Here is a 23,982-nt window from a genome sequence, read left to right on the forward strand (position 1 = left end):
AGGCGACAGTCAGCGCACCAATAGACTGACGAGATATCACGTCGACCCCATGGCCATTATGCGGCTCAAAGGATTATGTTAATTGAAAAAATAATCCATCTCATCGGGACTCAAACCCGCGACCTTGCGGCTTGTAGCATAGTGCCTCATCAACTACGCTACTGCGTCACCCCATCCCAAGAAACTGAAGACAAGTCTAGGGACCCCGAAGGTCCATGACCATATGTGTGCCGTGTTAATATAAGAGGAAAGTGAAAAGACATGAGTTTGGGGCTCACGGAGTGGTTCGTTGTTTGTATCAAATTCTGCGAAAGGCATCAATCAACTTCTACAAGAGGTGCTGAATTCCACGTGACGATGTAGTGTATGATTGTGAATTTTAAGGTATGTGGTAAGCCGCCGTTGGAGGAACTTCCACATGTTTCCTCTGTAGGCAATGAAGAAACTATACAAACATCGGTGTAGCCGTTGCTCCGAAATGGAATCGAATTCCTCCCGGATGCGAAGTCGGTTGCTCTGTTATTTTCTGGCTGAAAGAAATGTTTAACCATTACGAAATTCAGTACAAATCTGAAACGTGTTCTCATTTGTCCTTAGGTCTGTACAGAACATTCAAGATGGCGTACCACGGACTGAGCCAACACGTGAACTTTGAGGAGTTGCCAGCCCCAGGCGACCGGTTCATTCTGCAAGACCTGATAGGGGAGGGGACCTATGGGGAGGTGTACAGCGCCAGGGACACTGTGACCGGTAAGAGATCCTCACATAAAGCCCACTCACTAATCATGTCTAGGTTTACACCAAAAATGTCAGGAATTTCTTATAACATTTCTCCTTGACAAACCTGAATACCACAGTGCCCACGAGGTCGCCCGGTCAGACACTGGGATCGTGGGTTCAAATCCCACTTGAGGCATGGACGTATGTGTGCGTTTAACCCGTGTTTGTATTGTCCTGTGTACAAGTAGCGGCCTTGCAAAGGGCCGATCCTGCGCCCAAGGAGTCCTACCGACTGTATAGATGAGCAAGACAGTGAAATAACGGTCGTGGTCCAACAAAGGCCTGTAGATAGGCCATCTTAGATGCTTATCTAGCCAGACTCCCAGAAATTTTGAGTGATCTGTGTAGTTGATAACAGTGTCATAAATCTTTATTGGAGGGCATTCAAGTTGTAGTTTTTGAGGATGATGGAAGGCTATTGCTATTGTTTCCTCTTTATTAATAGTTAATTGATTCCTCTCAAACCACTCTGTGATTTTTTTAATTGTTTCATTTGTTTTCCTTTGAATTTCGTTGGCGCTATTTCCTGCTATAAAAATGCTAGTATCATCGGCAAAGAACGTAGGTTTCCCATGTTCTATGCTGGCCTCCAGGTCGTTTATGTATAACAGAAAGAACACTGGTCCCAGAACGGAACCTGTGGGACGCCATAGCTGATGGGTCTCTTTCGGGATAGGTAATTAATGTTACGATTAGTTTTTTGCATCTGTATGTAATTTCTACCGCATGTTCTCTATTTTCTAAGTATGTTTGGAACCAACTTAGTGTAACCCCTCGTATCCCCATTCTTTCCATCTTACATAGCAATATATCATGAACTACTAGGTCGAACGCTTTTGATAAATCCAAAAATATCCCTATACTCCTTTCTTTTTCATCTAGTGCTTTGTAAACCCTTTTTGTAAATTCTGTGATTGCTGTATGTGCAATATCCATGTCACTCTCTTATTGAAGATTACACCTATATATTTTGCGCTGTTTACAAATGGAATATTTCGTCCCTTTAGAGTAAGACTAGACTCAGGCGGTCGACGACTACGAGAGAAATAGACCCCCCGAGTCTTATCTTCATTAATTTTAATATTCCAGCGCTCACACCAGGTCTCCATTGAGCTGAGACGCGCTGGAGTTTTCTAACAACAAACCCAACCTTTAACAGATATTCTTCATATAGGCGCCGCACGGAAAAGACAGAACACAAGTCACGTGATAGTGTTGTTGAAGTGTGACGCAATTGCGTTTGCGCGAAAATCTGTTTACTGAGCCGTTGCCTGGAAGCGTGTTGCGTAACCTCGTTGATCCACTGTTGCGAGCGTTTGTCGCACGTATTCACCGGTCCGTTATCTAGCAACGCTCTGGCCATCCACGTTACAATATTTTTGCTGGAGATTTTTGAGATAAGGGGCCATCTGGGAGACGCAGCTTAAATGGCAGTACACCAGTACTAATAAATGGCTGTTGGAGAAATGATGTTGAAGGGCATGGAATGTGGGCATAATTAATTGGCTCAGGACATGATGACGAATTTTGGACTTACTTTGTACCATATGAAATTTGGAGTTACATTTGACCAGAATAAACTTTTATCAAGAAGAAACTTGGAGTTGATTTTGACAACTTGGAACTTGGAGTTATTTTTGGCCAGCTGAGTAACTACCAAATTGTCAAGGAATCCTATGTAACTTTATGACGGAAGACCTCCCATCTGTCGTCATTAAATTATTTTCAGCGGTTCCTACTTTTCGACTCGATGATCTGTACCGCCTCAAAAGTTTTCTTCGACCAGTCATCCTTCTGTGGTTTTAAGATATTGTTTTCTGCTGTTTCGTGAATTCTGGATCTAATTCAGAATTGTCTCTGTGGCTGTTTTCTTCCATCCTTATAACACATTCTTATTCAAGTAGAGTGTTCACGCTGCAAAGGAATACACTGATTGAAATATAATAATTCGACATATAAGTTCCTGACATTGCCATTTCGTCGATACTATTGACATGCTATCATTAGCAGAAGCTCCTTTGTTCATAATGTCACGTGTGCCGGGTTCTAGTTCGGGTGATTGGATTTATTGGCATTTTGATTACAGCCTCTCTGCTAATTTACGCAATTTATAATTCACCGTTGCACACGCATTAGAATTCTTCATCTTCACTAGTCGTATCCTGGCAACGGATCTCCTCACAGAAACTGGCACAGTCTCACTGAGTTACACACTCCAAATGTTACACACAAATAAAGCCTTCAAATCACACGCAAAGTCTTCACAGGCCGACCTCTTGTACTGTTCTGTACTCCTGGTTCCAAATCGCTTTCCAGCTTACGGCTGACTTTACTACGCTGAATCCACTCCCTTATAAGCCTTCGGCATGGGCCACACAGGAAGTAAGTCAAGTGATAGTTTGTACTGTTGCAGTGTTACGTCATTGCGCCTGCGCGGAAGTCTGTTTACCGAGCCCATTCCCTAGAAGCGGGTTGCATAACCTAGTTTTTCCATTGTTGCGAGCGTGTATCGCGTGTATTTACTGGTCCGTTACCTAGCAACGCTCTGCCCATCCACGTTATACGTATTAGCGATACTGAAGCGGTGCTATTAGCATAGGAGCAGTGTGGGGTACGCGATAGCGTAGTTGGTTGAGGCACTATGCTACAAGCCGTATGGTCACGGTTTCGAGTCCCGATGAGGTGGATTTTTTCAATTTACCTAATCCTTCCAGCCCAATATGACCCTGGGGTACTCAGCCTCTAACAGAAATGAGTCAGGAATCTTCCTGGGAGGTAAAGGGCGGCCGACGCGTAAGGCTGACAACCTTACCGCCATCTATGAGCCGATTGTCTAGAGAACATGTGGGAGCCTCGACGTCACACAATCCTATGGGCCTCCATGGCCAGTTACAGGAAGAGCTATACAATTTATTTTACGATAGTAGTGTTCCAAAACTTCATCACTTTTCATCAAATATATGTAATTTAATTTTTAATTATCTTCCTCAGATCGGTTCACATATTTTGGTCGTAATCCAGAGTAACTAGCTTTGAAGACAAATTACAAAAATTATTGTCACGTGTTTATGGCCGCGCCACTAATACTGATGGATTTTGGATTGGATTTATTGCCACCTCTAAAATCTTTCGTAATCACGCCAAGTTACAATAACTCAATAAAAATTCCGATCTGATCTCTCTCTATTCTGCTCTGAACTACTGCTGACTGATCTTCTAGTTCTGCTCTGTTACCCCGGCTTCGGTCTTCTGTTGCGACTGGCTTGATTCAGAGCTCCTTTAAGAATGAATTCCGACTGAGAGAGTCAGAGTCAGGGTCAGAGCTACTTTACGACTGGCCGTTTACCTCGAATCAGTTCCTCTTGACGACAAGCCCTTTGAGACTGATGACCAGTAATTTAATTTTCCATCTGAACACTTGCGCTTATAGTTCTCATGTAACATCCTCTCTGACGAGAGGATGGGTCTTTCGTTTACAATTACTGCTGGTACTCGCCAGCGCAGTCGTCCTCATCTGAGTCCCGCGGGACTCATGATTACATTTTACTTTTTATACGAAACATTAATTTGTTATGAAAGTTAATTAAGGACAGTTATATCATGACAGGAAGAATGGGTAAGGCATTCCATTATAATATAAGGGTGTGCTGAGCATGGAAACAGCAAGTGAGCTGTGGGGGATCGGAGAGCGAAAGTAGCGGAGGAAAATCGGGACACGAGGTTTGAGAGAGTATCATCTGTGCTCTGATAAGGCAGTTTCAGTAGACCTGAATTGTCATGTGATGGAAGCGCCCTACGATCTTTCAGGCAGCAGAAGAAGTGTCCATGTCTCTCTTAGAAAGAAGTCATTCTCACTTTTCATATAGTTGGTAGGGAGCCCTTTAAGAGTTTAGCAGGTCCTCCCCTCCTTATCCCAAACTGATACAGAAAATGTCACGCTGCATTCTTCCCTGGTCCTTTTGTTATGTCGTCAATGCTGCCCTGATGGACTGGCGTGTTCAAGCCTTTAGCATTACTCAAGAGAAAACCAGCATCTCCAAATAAGTATTTATTAATAATGATTCAATTTAATTCAATTCTTTCTTATGTATGTGCCGAGTCAACAGCCACAACAACAATAATAATAATAATTATAAATATTAGAGACTTAACACATTACATTAATATTTTGAAACATACATACGGTCGAGAGCGCTCGACCACTTTAGTAGGACTAGAGTTAAACCAAACAAGAAAATACAAAGAGAAATATGCATAAGCCTATCAGTCACACAACCAGAAAATTTTACCAGACTCTCGTAACACAGAGCTCGAGCCCTGCCCAAATGTGGAATGTGAGAGAGCGGGAGACAAGATGGAAGTTTGTATCTGCACTTTATCGCCCTGAGTATAGTAGGGTCTCCTCTGAACATCTACACAGTAGACTGAAGGTTCTGCTGCAGAGTCCGTGTGGCCAGAGCCGTTATGGGAAGCCCGGTCCAATAGTGAATGAAGAAATTGTAGGCATTAACATCTTCCGTAGGTTTTGGCAGCCAAACAGATGCATGAGACCTTGAGGGCGTGGCGGAGAGCCTCAGAATATCCTCTTCAAAGTGGTGTCCCCAATCGGCACCCTGGCTAAGAGCGAAAATGTATCAGGCACGGGGAGAACCCAACGTGCAGACAAAATCTGTCGAGAAGTGAGCATGGTGTGTAGATTTTCCAGTATAAATGACCAATGGTCCGGCTGATGTACCCAGAAAGCCAGAAATAGAAATATTCCAATTCGCAGAAGAATTCCTTCTGTGTCCTCTTCTCGCAGTGATAATCCGTGAATACTGCAACTTCTCTCCGGAGCCTCTGTCTTATTCATCGATGACGACATTCTTGTTTTCCACACCAGTTTTCGGTTTTTTTCTCCAGCTGTCCACTTTGGCCGGAACTTTACTGTAATCGGGGATCGGATAATTCAAAATGACATGAACAGCTGTACCCGGGTTTCTCCTGATATTCCGCTTTACTGGATTTGATGGCTCGGGCTGGACATCATGCGCCTGTACACACACAATGTGGTCATCCACCTTCTGGGCTTCTATCCCGGGACACTGGGAGTGTGGAGTAGGGTAACTGTCTTGCTCATTCATTGTTGGCATTGCATTGTCTGGAACCAGTACAACTATCGTCTCCCTTGGTCTCCGTTTGCACCAGCGAAAACATCCGCACCCTTGATCTTCCTCCTCTTGTGACTGTCTCTTGCTATCGCTGTGAATTGTCGATAACACCTTCATATTTAGAGCAGGGGAACACTCTTGCTCGTTCTCTGTTACCAGTATATCGTCTTGAACCAGAACCTTCTTGTCTTCGCCACAAAATTTGGGTTTACTTCTCCAACAGTCCACCTTGGGTGGAATGTTAGCGTAATCTGGAAAAGTAACACGCGTAATACGATCGTCCCCAGTACGCTGGTATCTCCTGGTACCCCGGCTTATTTTGGCTGATGACTCTGGCTCCATATCAGGCCCCTGTGCACATCCCACCTGAGTGCCTTCACTCACCTGAGTTTCTTCACCTTCACGCGGGGGTAATGCAGTAAGGATACTCTCTTGTTGATTACTTGCTGATATATCATCTAGAATCGGAACATTCTCTTTAGCGTGTAGGTTGCTGGTCATGTTTTCTCCTAGGCCAGTCTCCACGCATTCCAGATCACTTTGACGCTTCTCACTTGAAGAAGTGCTACCCATCTTGCAAAAAGAGGCGAGCTAATTAGCTTATTGCTGTGCAGAAATATATGAACTTTGAATCAAATTACAAGTCTGAAACTTGTTGAGTTAGACAACCACACGTTGGAATGCTATATAATAATGAGTACGTTTAAGGTTGTGTGAATCTTCGTTACAGTGGAAACGTTTTACGAAACGGTAGCGTAGCAATGGATTCTTTTCCGGCGCTACTGTGACTCAGATAATCCGGCTTTCAAGCAGTAACAATTGCCATGTATTTATAAACGCGTTTCCTAGGAAATGGATTCAAAGCACTTCCTAGGAGATATATTCAAAACGTTGCCTTGGATTTATATGTAAGCGCATTTCCTAGGAAATGGATTCAGAGCATTTTATAGGAAATAGACTTATAGCGTTGCCTTGTATTTATAAACGCGTTTGTTAGGAAATGGATTCAAAGCATTTCCTAGGAGATAGATTCAACGCGTTGCCATGGTTTTATACGTAAGCGCATCTCCCAAGAAATGGATTCAAAACGTTGCCATGGATTTATACGTAAGAGCGTTTCCTATGAAATGGATTCAAAGCAATTCATAGGAGATAAATTCAACGCCTTGCCATGGATTTATACATAAGCACATTTCCTGGGAAACAGATTCAAAGCGTTGCTGTGGATTTATACGTAAATGCGTTTCGTAGGAAACAGATTCATAGTTTTTCGTAGGAGATATATTCAATGCGTTGCCATGGATTTGTATACAGAGCAGTATCAGTTGTGAAGTGTTCTCTCGTGAGCAGCCCCGTGAAACTCCCATATTATTAAATAAAGCAGTCTTCTGGGATTTGGCACCGTGTATATGTGGTGTTAACCTCACATATACACGGTGCCAAATCCCAGAAGACTGCTTTCTTCATAGTCACCGCCGTGAAAGCCTCAAATCTTACATCCCATATTATCGGTTGGCAACATGGCCACCATGACACCTCGGTGCAGTACTGCTGCCATCTATTTTCAGCTTACATGAACTAAATTTAAAATGGCCTCCAGGGCCGAGATCGCAATCGGTAAGAAGGTATGCTACATTAGCAACTATTTTGAGTGCTCCCCCTCCCCATCTTACAATATTTTTTTTCGCTTCTTGCAATAAATACTTTTACAACCAGATCTCTTTCAGTTTCAAAAACTGTGAATTGTGTTCATTATCACTAGTCGAGGAGGACGAGGTTGGCAGGGCATGTAGCACGAATGAGGGAGGCAAGGAATGCATATAAGATACTGGTGGGAACGCCAGAAGGAAAGAGACTACTGGGAAGACCAAGGTGTAGGTGGGTGGACTATTAAAATGTATCCTAGTGAGATAGGATGGTATGGTATGGATTGGATTGATCTGGCTCAGGATAGGGACCAGTGGAGGGTTCTTGTGAACACAGTAATGAACCTTTGGGTTCTACAAAAGGCTGGAAAATTCTTGAGTGTCTGCACAATTGGCAGCTTCTCAGGAAAGGCTCAGCTGCATAAGTAAGTTAAATATCACTTCACCCATATCCTTTGGGTTGGATCCGAGTGAAGTTCTATTAAACTTGGTCGCCCATCCCCTTTCCAAAAAAAAATAACAGCCCAATACGAGCCTCTGCAGCTCTGGAGTACAAGAGATTAGGTTGCAAATTAATTATCTGGAGAAAGTTTGTCACCAGNAAAGTAACATATCTTACAAAAAAATGTAATGAATACTGAAAATCTGGTATCTATTCATATTTCAGTTCAGTAATGGAAAGGTTTATATGGTAAAAGTAACATATCTTACAAAAAAATGTAATGAATACTGAAAATCTGGTATCTATTCATATTTCAGTTCAGTAATGGAAAGGTTTATATGGTAAAAGTAACATATCTTACAAAAAAATGTAATGAATACTGAAAATCTGGTATCTATTCATATTTCAGTTCAGTAATGGAAAGGTTTATATGGTAAAAGTAACATATCTTACAAAAAAATGTAATGAATACTGAAAATCTGGTATCTATTCATATTTCAGTTCAGTAATGGAAAGGTTTATATGGTAAAAGTAACATATCTTACAAAAAAATGTAATGAATACTGAAAATCTGGTATCTATTCATATTTCAGTTCAGTAATGGAAAGGTTTATATGGCAAAAGTAACATATCTTACAAAAAAATGTAATGAATACTGAAAATCTGGTATCTATTCATATTTCAGTTCAGTAATGGAAAGGTTTATATGGCAAAAGTAACATATCTTACAAAAAAATGTAATGAATACCGACAATCTGGTATCTTGTCAACTTCCACTTCAGTACTGGATATGATTATATAGCAAAAATTAATAATATATGTTAAAGAAATGCAATTACTATTGAAAATCTTATGTTCATGTTCACCAGTCCAGTACAGGTAGCATTATATGGCAAAAGCAAGAGAAGGAATACACCTATAACAACAGAAGTGAATAACAATGTAATGAAAATGAAACAGGTAAAGAAATTACATAAATAGTCCTACCCACATTCAATCCTGATACTGAGTCTGCGTCTCAGAGTTTCACACTGAGGTGGATAACCTGAACTTTGCAAGTCAATTATAAAGTAATGCCTCTACATTCTTACCTACACATCAACAAGACCCATGTGTGTCAGAAAACAATTTCCCATACGCTTGATTGAAATATAGTTTCTTGAAGATAAAGGCCAGAATGAACTCTGACCCAGTGACGTTCTAATATTCTGAGACAAAGGAAACATGTTTGCACAGAGGCGAAGAGTTGGAGCTCAAGTTAATGATTTGCAATGCTGCATGTCCTGCCCTGACTTCCACAATCCTCAAACCCTCAATGCAGTCAAACTTCTGATTATGCAAGTTCTGATTGACATTTCATCAAACATGAGACAACAATATTGATCTCTACCAGACATTTTCTGCAGAGACTGTTTGAGTGCACGAAACACATGAACATTGATGCCTGTCCTAAATGGAACGGTATTGAGGACAGACTGCAAGGATCGTCTGGATTGGAGGGGGTGTAGTATACGGAGAAGGATATAGGATTTGGGACTACGCTTAAGGAGAGACAGAGCCAACACTTTCTCTTCGAAATCCCACCTCCTTCCCTGAGGTCTCTGCCTGCTGTTCCTAATAATCGCTGCCAGTAATCTGGCAGACTCTACACTGAGAGAAGATGAAAGTCTCTCCATGAGTGGATCACTGTCCACATCACACAGATTTTCCAACTTCTTTCCTTTGTATTTCTTTTTCAGTTTGCAGAGTGCCCTCTCCTTATTCCGAATTTGTTCATATAATTTCCTTTTCCTCGGTGTCAATTCAGAAAGCGAAGCCAAATTAAGTTCTTTCAGCAGAGAACGCCTTGCTCTGGGCTTTGAGGGGAACTTTGACAACTGATATGCCTGAGTGCCCCATCAGAAGCATATATATTTTCAGAGCCTAAGAGATAGGATGTTTCTTTCACTGAAGAAGTGTTGCCTGCTGTTGGCGATGAATGGATTGCAGACATTTGAAAGGAAGTGGAAGGGCTGTCTGCATGGAGAGGAACAGGTGCTACAGCAGAGGGCACCAGTGTCTTGCTGTAGGTTCTGGTGGGCGGTAGGACATTAAGCTCGCGTTCAGGAGATAAATCTGAAGGCAAGGGATCAAAGGAAGGGGTGTGTAATGAAGGATCAGGAGGTTGTGGGAGTGACTGTGCAGCAGAATCTGTGCCATATGGAACTGCAACTCTCTTAAGGTGTACCCTTTCAGCTGTAGTGAAATCACTTTCAGAGAAATGTTTGCTGCACAGAAATTTATCGTACAGCATTCTAGCAGAATCAGTAGTACAGGATAACCCAACTCTTCCTGCCCATACCATAGCCCTGTAAGAGTATTACATATTATCTCAAAACCTTGAAATAATTCATCAGTAAACATTACAAACATGGTGTAGGTGCTACATTACATCATGCACTAAAACAGACATTCTTTCGTTTATTTACTTTCAATTAATCCTTACATGGCTGGAAGAACAGTGGATGTAGTAATAGTCAAAGACAACAGGACAAGTCCCATCAATGATATAAATAAAAATTAATTATATTTAACCCATAACAATTACACATATTATCAAAGACAAATCACAGTGAGTACATCATTAACACAGTTTTAAAATACGTGAAAGAAATATGTGAAAGAATGCAGCACACTAATGACACAAGACTACAATAATGAAACATAAAAGTATACTACTAGGCATCCAGCATGTAACAGATCAAGATCATTAATTAATATTGAAGTTAAATTATTCGTTCAATGGGTAAAATAGACTTACCCTTTGGTACCTATCTTTCACATAGGATTTTATCAATGCATTGGCCTTACCAACTATTCCATAAAATTCTACTTTAGACAGAGAGAGGCAGATAGAGAGATAGACGGACAGATATTGACACAGTCAAAAGTTTTCTTCAAATCACAGAAAATGCAGTTGAACATTATTGATATTGATGTTGTCCAGCTATTGTTCGAAAATAATTATTAAAGGAATCTGTAAACACATCATGATTATCAGTTAACTTCCTATCAATGTTTAAAAACTGTATACCTGCATTATTAATTTTTCTACCCGTGTCTGATTTTATAATGCTCAAGGTGGTTTTCATTTTGTTACTAGAATTATAAATTGATTGATTATATTGAAGATTTTTAGCTCCTTTAATAACACTGGTCAAAATATTACAGTATGTTTTATGATAATATTTCAGATCAGGCTCATACCGTGCTGAATCCCTGGGAAAATTGAAAAATTTAATTCCAGTTTCCTCACTGGAAGACATGCACCCTGGCGCAGCACTTCTTCTTCCTTCCCATCCTGCAAGAAACAATACAAAAATTATAACACAATCACAGTACACTGTCCCTTTCTAGGTATTCTACGGTCCTAAGAAGGCTACACCGAAAGATGCTTAAAATACAGAAATACGATTTGGATGAAGTATCGTAGTAACACTGACTTCATGTTTGTTTCTAATTTCACTGGGCGTGGTAAGCATAATCCATATACATAAGTAACAAACCGATGTAAATTCATGATTAAATGTAGACTCTCGTTTCACAACATCAAATCAAAGTCCCTACTTACTAATTAATCTAATTAATTGCACGACATACCTCAATGGCGTACACATATCACAAATTACGCAGTCTTACTGAGCCAACGCCCAAAACATTCAACGGAAATTTAAGATCCTCTGATTGGCTCACACTTATGCGATTCGATTAATTGCGATAGGTGTATTATGATCGATTCCGGTCATTTCCAGACTATCTGGTTCATGTAGCTGAATATAGATGGGTGTTCTGCATGTTTCCCTCTCGCCAATGGGAGTTTCGCTCCCCTGCTCGTGAGTCAGGTTGAACACCGGCCAGTCTGCTTATGGCAAGCCGACGTGAATTATCGGAGTTTGGACGAGGCATGATAGTGGGTGCCAGGCGGATGGGACATTTCATTTCCGAAGTTGTGCGGTCATTCAATATTCCTCGATCCACGGTGTCACGTGTGTACCGGGAATACCTTGTGGAAGGCATTTTCACCCACCGTGACAGCGCAGTGGCCGACCACGGGTGCTAAATGATCGTGACCAGCGGCGTCTAGCTAGAATTGTCCGCGGTAACAGACAAGCGCCACTGGCTGAAATCACATCCACAGTCAATGCAGGAGGTACCAGACGCATATCCAGCAGGTCAGTGCAGCGTTCTTTAGCTTCCATGGGATATGGGAGCAGAAGACCTACCAGAGTGCGTCTGTTAACACAGCGCCTCACCTGGGCTTGTGACGTCCCTAATTGGACCCTGGAGGATTGGCAACATGTGGCATGGTCCGATGAGTCACAGTACCAGTTCTTTCGGGCGGATGGTAGGGTTCGGGTGTGGTGCAGACCCCATGAGGCCATGGGCCCCAGTTGTCAACGAGGCACCGTGCAGGCTGGTGGTGGTTCCATACTGGTGTGGGGTGTGTTCACGTGGCATGAGTTGGGTCCGCTCGTCCACCTAAACACGTCATTGACCGGTGACCGCTACGTTACACTGCTTGGTGACCATTTGCAGCCCTTCGTGGACTTCATGTACCCCCACAGCGATGGGATATTCCAGCAGGACAATGCACTGTGTCATCGGGCCGGAGCTGTCCAGAATTGGTTCTGGAGAGTTCCGACGAATGACGTGACCACCACGTTCGCCCGACATGAACCCAATCGAGCATTTATGGGACGTGGTGGAGAGGTCCATTCGCACCCAAAATCCTGCACCTACAAATACCAGGGAGCTGTGGGCGGCTATCCAGACGGAATGGCTCAACATCTCTCCAGAGGTCTTCCGTCCAGTTGTGGAATCGATGCCACGTCTAGTTGCTACACTTCGCCGGGCTAGAGGGCGTCGTACACGATACTAGGTACCTATCCCATGACTTTGGCACTTCGGTGTATAAGCGCATTTCATAGTAAATGGATCCAAAACATTCCCTAGGAAATAGATTCAAAGCGTTGCTGTGGATTTATACGTAAATGCGTTTCGTAGGAAATAGATTCATAGCGTTTCCTAGGAGATATATTCAGTGCTTTGCCATGGATTTACAAGTGCATCGCCTAGTAGATAGACTCTTGGAAAACATGTAGACACATTCGCACGGGTACCGGACGTTATGATGCAAGGCGCAGAAACCCGGGCCGGCCGGAGAGTGACAAGTGAATCGTCAGACAGAAATGAGTCGCAGAGAGTCACAGTCGAGCGATTGTAGAGTCAAACTGAGTCGGAAGGAGATGACAGAGTGCCAGGTGGGTAATCTGTGAACTATTGTAACAGGTTGTATAAAGTATATGGTATAAACTCCGTCTTAAGTGCAACCAATTTATTATAGGAATTTCGTCTTGCTTTCTTCTACACTACATGTTTCGGCCGCAAACGGCCATCATCAGGTGTATACACTCATGTAGCTGTTACACTGCACTTAGTTTAAAATTTAAAAACATACAGGTCTTCCCAATTGTTCCCTTCGTCGCTGCTAACAGGATCTACTTCGCTGATATTTGTCTGATTCGTACCTCATCTTTGCCACCCACACACGTCCATTTTGACCTTCATGAACTGTCACTTTTAAAATCTTCAGTTCCAATTTTAAAAATTCTTTTAAATGTTTTTCCCAAATTTTAAATTTTAAATTTAAAATTCTCAGGGTTACTCGCCTCACGTCTATAGTGCTGCAGCGGCTACTTCTTGTTTTCAGCACTGTACAGGTGTTATTCTGTGTAGGCTCCCTGTGTGCGTGCCTCTGTTTGTCTTTACATAGGGCGAGTAATCCTGAGAATTTAAAATTTTAAAATTGAGAAAAAAAATTAAAGGAATTTTTCAAAATTGGAACTGAAGATTTTTAAAAGTGCCAGTTCATGAAAGTCAAAATTGACGTGTGTAGGTAACAAAGATAATGTACAAATCAGATATATCAGCGAACTAGATTCTGTTAGCAACGACGAAGGGAACAATTGGGAAGACCCGTGTTTTTAAATTTTAAACTAAGTGCAGTGTAACAGCTACGTGAGTGTATACACCTGATGATGGTCGTTTGAGGCCGAAACTTGTAGTGTAGAAGAAAGCAAGACGAAAGACCTATAATAAATCGGTTGCACTTAGGACGGAGTTTATATCATATATCGTATAGAGTGCAGCAGGATGCTTAAATATAATATTGTAAGTTGTAGAAAGCTTCAATAAATTCGATCATCAACTCCAAAGCCCGTCTTTTAAGCCATGCAAACCCCGGATACGCGACAGTATATTGTGACAGACTGGGCCGTTTCTAGGAGACGAATACGTAAACATGTTCAAACTAACGAGCATCCAACAATATAGGGCGTCCGTTGCTAGGCAATAGATGGTTGGACACGTCTGACAGAAATACATGATAACCGTTGCTAAACAATGATGTGTTTTCTATTGTGCCAATCCATTCCTATTTTTCTTATTTCCTGTGTCTGAAGACTGCCAAAATATATATTGATGATCCCCAATAATATTGTGTATATGTGGAGGCAATATTGAAATTTTTTTTATTGCTAGTGGTGTGGTACTAAGTCCCTTGTACTGCGGCCACTTCTGGCCTATTGTACCAGCCCCAGATGATAGGTGAGGGTGATTGTGGAGCAATTGGTGGAATGAAGATTGGCAGGGGGAACCGAAGTACTTGGAGAAAACCTGCCCCAGCGCCACTTTGTCCACCACAAATCCCACTTGACCAGACCCGGGATGGAACCCGACCGTCACGGTGGGAACCCAGCGACTAACCGCTTGAGCTATAGCGCGGCTTAAATACTGAAATAATAATATTGGGTAATATGTTGTATGAATTTGATGACGATGAACGGTGATATGCCTGGATGGTCACTGTCATCTGGCTTCTGACAAGTAAATACTGAAGTAATTTTCTATTCCAAATATAACTAATAGTTTATATATCTCACAACCTTCTGTTTCACCTCCTGCTTCAATCAATTCTGTCGTAATTCGATCGATGCTTGGCGATTTAGAATTTCACAACTTCGTAACAACAAATTCAACTTCAAAAATGACCGGACTAAGGTACTAAAGCTTCAGTTATATGCCTTTCTCTCTGCCTAACACATGAACCCCAGTTAGATTCAATATCTGGAAAAAGGCGGACCTCCCGTCTACTCAAAATACTGTTGGAGTCAGCAAGCTAATCACTGACAATCTTAATTTCAAGAAATAATAAGTATCCTTATTTAAAGAAGTAGATAAAATTAATTGTAATTCAATAGCTGAAGCTTGATCATTGTACGCCTGATGATGGCCCGGTATAAGGCTCGAAACATGTTGCATTTGTAAAAACAAATATAAACAAATGTTGATACAGTAGTGTCTCCTTTGTTTTTTAAATACAGAATATTGTTGTGTAGATGGCACACCTCATATAACTAATCACTGAATTCCTTGTTCTTCTTTTTACTAATTTTTTCTTTCATATACTGCTTTCTTTTCTTAAATTCCCACTGGCTACATATCTCACATTGTTCAAATATCTCCATTCTTTTGGCTGGAATCCTGTAAACTTTGCAATTTGGATCGTTTCCTTTCATCTAATTTTGGACATTCTTCGTTAAACCGTGGCCTGTTCTGCTTCGGTTTGTAATGATGTAGGATGTGTTTAGCTGAAGGAGTCGGGATGACTCACTCTGAATAGCTCCAGGCTGGGTAGCTGGGTTTCGGTTCCCGGCAACCATACAGCTTCCACACCGCCTCTTGGACCCACTCAGCTTCTTATCAGATGGGGACCGGGGGCTCCTTCTCTGTGGATAAGGGGACCGCAGCGTGAGGCTGAACAATCAAAGCCATGTGGAAGCGGGTTCGAAAAGATTCACCGTAGCCCTGCAGATCGCAGGAGGCGACGAAAATGGAACTCAGAGCCTGTGGGTATAACCGAGCCACCCTGTTCCTGGGGGATGTAAACACAGGGACCTGGCCCTCGAACCTGAGACAATAAAATGTTGTCATGATTCCCCAGGAATCTGACCTGAGAATGACTCCGCTGGCGAGGACCAGCAGCAATTGTAAACGACAGACTGGTCCTCTCGTGAGAGAGGATGTTACATAAGGATTATAACCACAATTGTTCAGTTCTAAAATGAAATTACTGGTCGTGAGTCTTAAGGGGAATGAACAAGTGCCATGTTCAAGAATAGTGGAGCTATACCTCCAACCCCACATACATTTTCATGACGTGCTGCTTAATTAATAAAACACAGGACTAACTTTGTCTTCTTTTTTTGCATGAAATCTGAACTCATCAATAGAACCAATGGTACACACAGACGTACAGGCAGACTACCGAATTCTTCGTCTGTCTCTTCGGAATGTATTTTCTTTTGGGATTACAGATCTGCGTAATTCGGAAATGATTTAAGACAGTTATTCCTTGTGTATATGTGAGTCGGTATAGCGACTGGCTATGGGATGGACGACCGAGGAGTCGGAGTTCGAGTCCCTCTAGGGTCTAGAATTTATCTTCTCCACGTCGTCCAGATCAACTCTGGGGCTCACCCAACCTCTTATCCAATGGGTCCCTTAGGCTCTTTCCCCAGGGTAAAGCGGTCGGAACGTGAAACTGACCACTCACTCCCATCTAGTGCCGAGGTCAAGAAAATGTGGATCTACGTACATATCTACTCCATACGTCTTCATGATGTAGTGCTTAATTATTTAAGTACAGGGACAGATTTGGCTTTTTATTCCTTGTGCATATTCGCTGTTATTATTTGACGAAATCTTTTCCTGAGGAAGATTCCGGTTCTTTACATCCGTGAAATGGGTATCTGGAATTCCTCTTTTTTCCATTCTAATTCCGTTTTGTTCTTGCGAGGCAATCCGTAGCCTTTGTCCGTGCGCATTCACCGTATCCGAACCAGCACTGGTTACTCTGCGGCAGCCATTTGTCTGCGTTACGGTGGAATTATGAAGAAAGGACGGCAACACGTCACCACTGAATGTGTCCACAACTGTGACACTCGGACAGGTGTACTGCGAAGTATGCGTGTTATCTATATGTTTTCTGTGCTGCTTTTGCATAGAAAAAACGTCCATTTGTTTCTGATCAACATCAAGGTGAGGAAGACAAATGCACGATCCAAAATAGGCAATCATTAGCACCGTAGAAATTAGTCTTAGCTCTTCTCTTTGCAAGGATTAAACTGAAATCAACAGTGTCCTTAGGAAATGAAGCTACTGTGGGGATATTTCCCTTTGAAAGACATAATGAGGTGGTTATGAATGAGATGGCTAGGTGTCAAACCAATCATGACTTCTTTACCGATGTTTCCTTCGAGGGACTGATACAAACCAAGAAACTCTCGGGTGATGACTCGTAGCCCCAGTAGGGTAGGAAACAAGTTCCCACATCGGTGAACACAAAGAATACTGTCTTCTGAGATGCAACACTCTGCAGATCCGAGGACCATATAACATCTTCTGTGCTGAAGAGTATTTTTTTATTGCTAGTGGTGTGGGACTAAGCCCCTTGTACTGCGGCCACTTCTGGCTTATTGTACCAGCCCCAGATGATAGGTGAGGGTGATTGTGGAGCAATTGCTGGAATGAAGATTGGCAGGGGAAACCGAAGTACTCGGAGAAAACCTGCCCCAGCGCCACTTTCTCCACCACAAATCCCACTTGACCAGGCCCGGGATCGAACCCGGGCCGCAGCGACTAACCGCTTGAGCTATGAAACAGGCTGCAAGCAGATCAAGTTTGCTGATTTCTTCCTTGATTTACTCTGCCATCCTTAGTATGGAGACGTAGTGACCATTCTGAATCCCAGAAGACAGTATTCTTGAAGCAAGAATTGTTACCACGTAGCTCCCGTGCTTGGTACCACTGCTGTGGACAATGTAGGTTGACTGCTGAATATGGTTACATTTCGCTGTGTAGGTCACCGAGTGGCTGTAAAAATCCTGGAGAATGTGGCAGATAATATTGAAGAGATCGAAGAGGAATTCCTGGTTCTGCGTGACCTCAACATGCATCCCAACATCCCCACCTTCCATGGCCTGTATTTGCGACGTGGGCAGACACAAGAAGAGGACCAGCTCTGGTTCACCATGGAAGTGAGTACATTTCTCTATCTCGTGGACATTTCAGTCATAGTAATGTGGTTGTGTTCAGCAATATTCCGTGTAACAATGTTCCTCATACAACGCCATCCGTAAATTGTACTTCGTGTTCATTGTATGTAGACCTGTGTACAATACAACCACCGTGAAAATATAAGCATTACTCGTATTTTTATGCTGCTAGATACATTTCTACTGGCTTAGTGTCATGACCAGATAGTCCTTCATTTACTTCTGTCTCTTTCGTGGCATTTGGTGGTGTGAGTGGCCGAACTGTGGGTAACAGCACAGAGTTCCTGGTCGTTCCTGCCTTCAAATACGAAGACACGGGCTCCAAGATCTTTGGGGGATGAATATTTGTGATATCAAACTCCGTGGCCTGTAGTCCGCAAGCGAACTATACCGACCGAGGGACTGCCGCTTGTTGGTGCCAAATTTTGCGGATAGAGGGTGTCACGTGGTCAGCACAACGTATCCGCACGGCCGTTAATCTCGGTTTTCTAGTCCGGAGCCGCTCCACTCGGCTGAGTAGGCCCCGTTTCAGACCCACTACTACTCAGAAAACTGGTAGCGCCGGGAATCGAACCCAGGGCTTTTGGATCTGTAAGCAGGAACTCTGACCACTAGACCAGAGAGGCGGTCGGATATTTGTGATATAGTGTTTAGAATCCTACTCAAAGCGTGGATGTTTGTGTTTGCGTTTATTCTATGTTTGTGTGGTCCTACCGACTGTGTAAGAGATCAAGGAAGTGACAAAGCGGCCAAATCCCAACAAATGGCTGGACAGCCATAGATTAATGACACCAGGTACTGTGTACCGGCAAATAAGATGAAATGATTGTGTCCAACATACTGTGAACTAGCGGTCATGGTGTGTTTGGTGGCACTAAAGGGTATTCGCCTGGAGGGAGGTAGGGGAAACTGTGGAAAACCTAAAGATGGACGTGACACATTCCTCTGAGACGTCGGTTGACTCCATAAATGAGGCGGCATTTCCCTCCGAAACTCGGTTGGCGCCCTAACATGGAGACGACACGTTCCTTCGAAACGTCGGTTGATTTTTAACGGACTACACGCCGTTATGCCTCTTCATAACCACCGTTATGAGAACCTCGAAATCTACATGTGAACAACCTCTTTCGGTATAACCGTTGCTGTTGCCGAAATTCGGAGCCGGCTATTTCCTGAACTAACCTGCTTTATGACAAGGAGATGACTGTGGTGCTTGCCTTGCGAATCCTCGTCTCTGGCCGTAGGCGCACAGCATGCATGGAGCGTGTCTGCGACCAAAGCACTGAGGACAATGTTTGTACCCGAGGGAAACACTGAACAACAGGAAGAAGAAAACTGCACAATTTGTGCTGTTCGTCAAATGTTAGGTTATCAATTCAACGAAAATTAGATGGGCGGCCACGAAACGCCCATAAATAGACGAGAAACATATACAGATTTTCCGATTAGTTCGAATATCGATTTAATAAATTATATTGTATTTAATTAATACCTCTCGGTTAAAAAAATATTGTAACGTGTATATCCATTGCTAGGAAATAGCTAGCTAAACACATTCCCTCGAACGCAAATTCTTGGCCAACAATAGGCAAAGTGTTTCCATTACTAGGCAACGAAATTGTAAACACGCAACAATAGGATTAATGTTTATAGTTCGTTGCTAAGCAACAGTTAGCGCTCCAGTGAATTCGCTGGGTAAGAATCACGTGAGTTGTGTTTTCTGTGCGGTCGGCGCTACGCAACAATATAGGCCGTGTTTTCCGTGGGGTCCGTCCGGAGGAGTTATCTTGAAGAACATCTGCGCTAGCCCTCAGTGATTACCTACACCGTGACCCTGCGAGTCGTAGGAGGCGACGAAAAGGGAAGTCTCAAATGAGTGACGGTAAAATATGGTTGCAAGTCCCAAGTGACTAGGACCCTAGAAACACTGCGCTGACAAGGGCCAGCAGCATATACAAAAGACAGACCCATCCTCTCGTCAGAGAGGGCGCCCCGCAGAAACAAGACCGTAACTGTCAAACGGTAATAATTAATATCTGACTGACTTACTGACTGACTGATCGTCAGTCGCAATATGACTTTGACTTTGACTAGCCCTCAGTCGCCCCGTGTGGAGCGGGGTCCAATACCTCCACCGTGACCCTGCCAGTCGTAGGAGGCGACGAAAAGGGAAGTCTCAAATCTGAGACAGTAAAATATGGCCACGAGTCCCAAGGGACTCGGACCCGAGAAAGACTGCACTGGCAAGGGCCAGCAGCATATACAAAAAGAAAAAAAGACCCGTCCTCTAGTCAGAGAGGGCGCCCCACAAAAACAGGACCGTAACTGCTAGACACCAAGACTTACTGACTGACCGACCGTCAGTCGCATTGTGACTTTGACATAGCACTCAGTCAGTTCGAGTTCTCGGTAAAAGACGGCCACGAAATTCGTCGTAGAATAAGAATAAGAAGTCTGTCTCTGATAACTTGGCGTGTGATTAGAAGATTTAGTCACAGTGAGACTGTTTAATTCCGTTACCAGGATACGACTAGTGAAGGCTGAGGATCCTAGTGTGTGTGTAACGGTGTGTAAATTGTGTAAATCAGCTGTAGCGCTGTATTAATTGTAATTAAGAGAGATTATAACCGCAGTGCCAATAAATCCGGTCATCCGAACTAGAATTCACAATTATTCGCCACGCGTCCCACCCTACACGACCCTGTGTCCCTTTCACAACTTTATGTTGCCTCCATCTCTCTCTGTCGAAGCAGTGGCTCAGGTGGCATCTTTATGCTTCGAATGGCCAACTTTAAAATCTAGAGCTTCACGTAAAATTTGCTGCGGTTTTAGAACGACGTAACATTCATAAACAGTAAGATAACAGCGTTCGAATTCTCTTAACTCGTAGCATATTGTATGTAAGATACTTTATTTTAGGTTATTTGAGCTAAACTTCACATTCAAAGAATATGACATAGACAAGATGGACCAGTCTAAGTAAAAGTCTTGTGCAGTCTTACCAAAGCTACAGATGTTTCGTGTGAAACGTGTTAATATTTGCAACAGTCTTATAGAGAGGCATTGCCAGTGTGAAACCCCTTCCTATTCTATTCCCGGTTTCCTGCTTTATTTGGCGTCAAAAGTTGCTTCTCACGCTATCTATCAGTAGTTAAAGCAAACTATTCGTGCCGTTTCAGTCAAAATATGACAGTTACAGATGTGAGAGAGTTGCAAACAGGACCAACTGTGCTGCCCTATAAATCTTTTTCCCAACCTAGGAACTTGCGTAAAAATCCGTGTGCAGAAGGCAGAGTTCAGTTACCTTAATAAGGTGTTTGCATGACGCAAGAATACTGAGATTATGCCTGTCCATTATACAGGTTGTAACCCCGCACGTCGCTTTATGAGAGAGGCCAGTCATGATCTCGCCCCGGGAAGCGCGCAACCAGGTCGCCCGAAGCATATGCACTCACAGTATTATTCAACATAGAAGCATTTAACACTAACGGCATAAGCGTAAGGTTAGCAGGTCGGTTCAGAGATGGTCCGTGTGACTGGTATTCTGGAGGTAGTTGGTTTATAACCCGCTCAGGGCCAAGGAATTTCGAGTGAGGTTCTGTCATGAAATATTCTGAAATATATCCTTACCGCGTTCCTTCCATTAGAGAAGCCCTTTTCATTGGCTTGATGTTTTTGTCGTTGCCAAGGAAAAGTCACACATTCTGACACTCCGCCATCGCGTTCTCTAAGTGAATAACTGAATACTTATTTCCTCATTCATAACTTGTACTCTTCTCCGAGTATAATTAGAATGGTCAAGATAAGGAGGATGAGAAGGGCAGGGCATGTAGCACGAATGGGGGAGAAGAAGAATGCATATAGGATATTGGTGGGAAAGCCAGAAGGAAAGAGACCACTGGAAAGACCAAGGCGTTGGTGGATTGGATGGATTGGATTTATCTGGCTCATGATAGAGACCAGTGTAGGGCTCTTGTGAACACGGTAATGAACTTTCGGGTTCCATAAAATGCTGGGAAATTCTTGAGTAGCTGCAGAATTGGCGGCTCCTCCAGAAGGGCTCAGCTCCGTGAGTGAGTAAGATACTTCTCTCTTCAGGCAAAAGATTCTGTGTAGCCCAGTGAAAGACGGGATGTTTAGGACGGGGAACTTAACTGCCCTGATTGCCAAGTTCAAAGAGTAAACAAAAAAAAAAGGAATGCAGCTCATATTCTGCCTGCTTTATTTTGGTTTTCTTGCTTGGTTTGATCTTCAACCCGAAGATGGAGGCGATATATTCTTACGAAGCGTCCGTTTGCTTTTGCGTCAAATCTCAGAAGATAAACTTCTTCATAGCCACAGCTGTGAGAACCTCGTCGGGATTGTATTCCCGGCAAGGACAAAGAGTTTCTTTGTTAACACAAGACTGGTTTGAGTTTCACCTAGCCATGTTTGCAGTGTGTACCCAGGGCCCTTTCCCAGGGATTAAGGCGTACTGATCATGGGACTCATCAATTCACCTCCGCAACTTTGTCATTTTGCCGAAATTGGAATATGTCGGTTAACAGATCAGGCCAGTTTTCTCTTTAATCCATTTTTAAGTTTCCAAAGGCATTTATGGCATTGTTATTTGCCTCTAGTTTCCATAGTGCCACAAGCGTACGCAAAAACATTTCGTTTTACACCAGGCTTTCTACCGTCCAGCAGTTGGCCAGCGTGTGACTGCCAGACGAACTGTAACTTTGAAGCGAAGGTGCATCTCACAAAAACAGTTGCTGTTCCAAATTACGTGATCAGAATTGCTAAGAAACTGCATCCCTAACAGGGCCTCAAACCATTACTGCTACCCCAACAGTTCTAACAATAATATAGCATAGGGTGTTTGAGAAGCTGGTAGTATCTTAGCTGGTCAAGAAATTCCCTCCCTCTCTATGCAACCCGAAGCTGATGCTTCTGGTTTATATCCTTAGGTGTGATATTTCATATTATGCTAATTGTATATAGCGAGAGGATGTTGAGGAACCATGGTAGCTCAGTCGGTGTAGTGATTAGGCTATCAGCGGACTGCAAGGTTGAGGAGCCGGGGTTTGATGTCCGGCAGGGGGAAGAGACTCTTCTCTCCTCCATAATGCCAGGAAGTAAAGCGGCCGGAGCGTGAAGCTGATCACCCACCTCTATATAGTGCTGAAGTTAAGCATAGTGGACCTATACGCACGTCTTCAAGGCGTGGTGTTTAATTGATTGAAGCCCAGGGATCAATTTTCTCTCTTACCTGTGACAGGATGCCAGTGCGTCATGATCAGGGCCCGGATTTTGATGACATGTCATCTTTTTTTCCTTGTATCCTATGCGATGCTCTTAAATATATAAATCTCGGATATAAGCTGCTGGTTACAGAAATGTAAATTTTATAGGAAAATTTGTCATTTTTTGACATTTTTAGGTTTAAGGTCANTTTTGTTTTTTTTCCGAATATTTTTTGAATATTTTCAGGTAATCAAAATCCGGGCCCTGGTCATGACCAATCCTCTCAGCTTAAAGACCACAATAGAACAAACTCCGTGGCCTGTAGTCCGCAAGCGAACTATACCGACCGACCGCCGTTTGTCGGTGAAGTTAGTGCCAACTTTTCCGGATAGAGGGTGTCGCGTGGTCAGCGCAACGAATCCCCACGGCCGTTAATCTCTGTTTTCTAGACCGGAGCCGCTCTTTCCTTGAAATAACTCCTCAGTTATCCTCACGAGGCTGAGTGAACCCCATTCCAGACCCACTGCTTCTCGGAAAATCTGATAGCGACGGGAATCGAAACCGGGAACTTTGGATCTGTAGCC

At 43.0% G+C, this 23,982-nt stretch overlaps 1 protein-coding gene across 1 annotated transcript in view; it reads left to right on the forward strand.

Annotated features, from left to right (window-relative positions):
* The window catches only part of LOC111871516 (myosin-IIIb), a gene marked incomplete at its 3' end in the record, with an annotated part of 98,925 nt that overhangs the window by 13,447 nt on the left and 61,496 nt on the right, over positions 1 to 23,982 (forward strand). Inside the window, 2 exon segments of the mRNA XM_023864675.2 lie at positions 598 to 750; positions 17,979 to 18,154. Coding sequence (XP_023720443.2) covers positions 618 to 750; positions 17,979 to 18,154 — 309 coding nt within the window.

Source organism: Cryptotermes secundus, unplaced genomic scaffold, assembly GCF_002891405.2.
Source record: "Cryptotermes secundus unplaced genomic scaffold, Csec_1.0 scaffold866, whole genome shotgun sequence".
Classification (NCBI taxonomy): Eukaryota; Metazoa; Arthropoda; class Insecta; order Blattodea; family Kalotermitidae; genus Cryptotermes; species Cryptotermes secundus.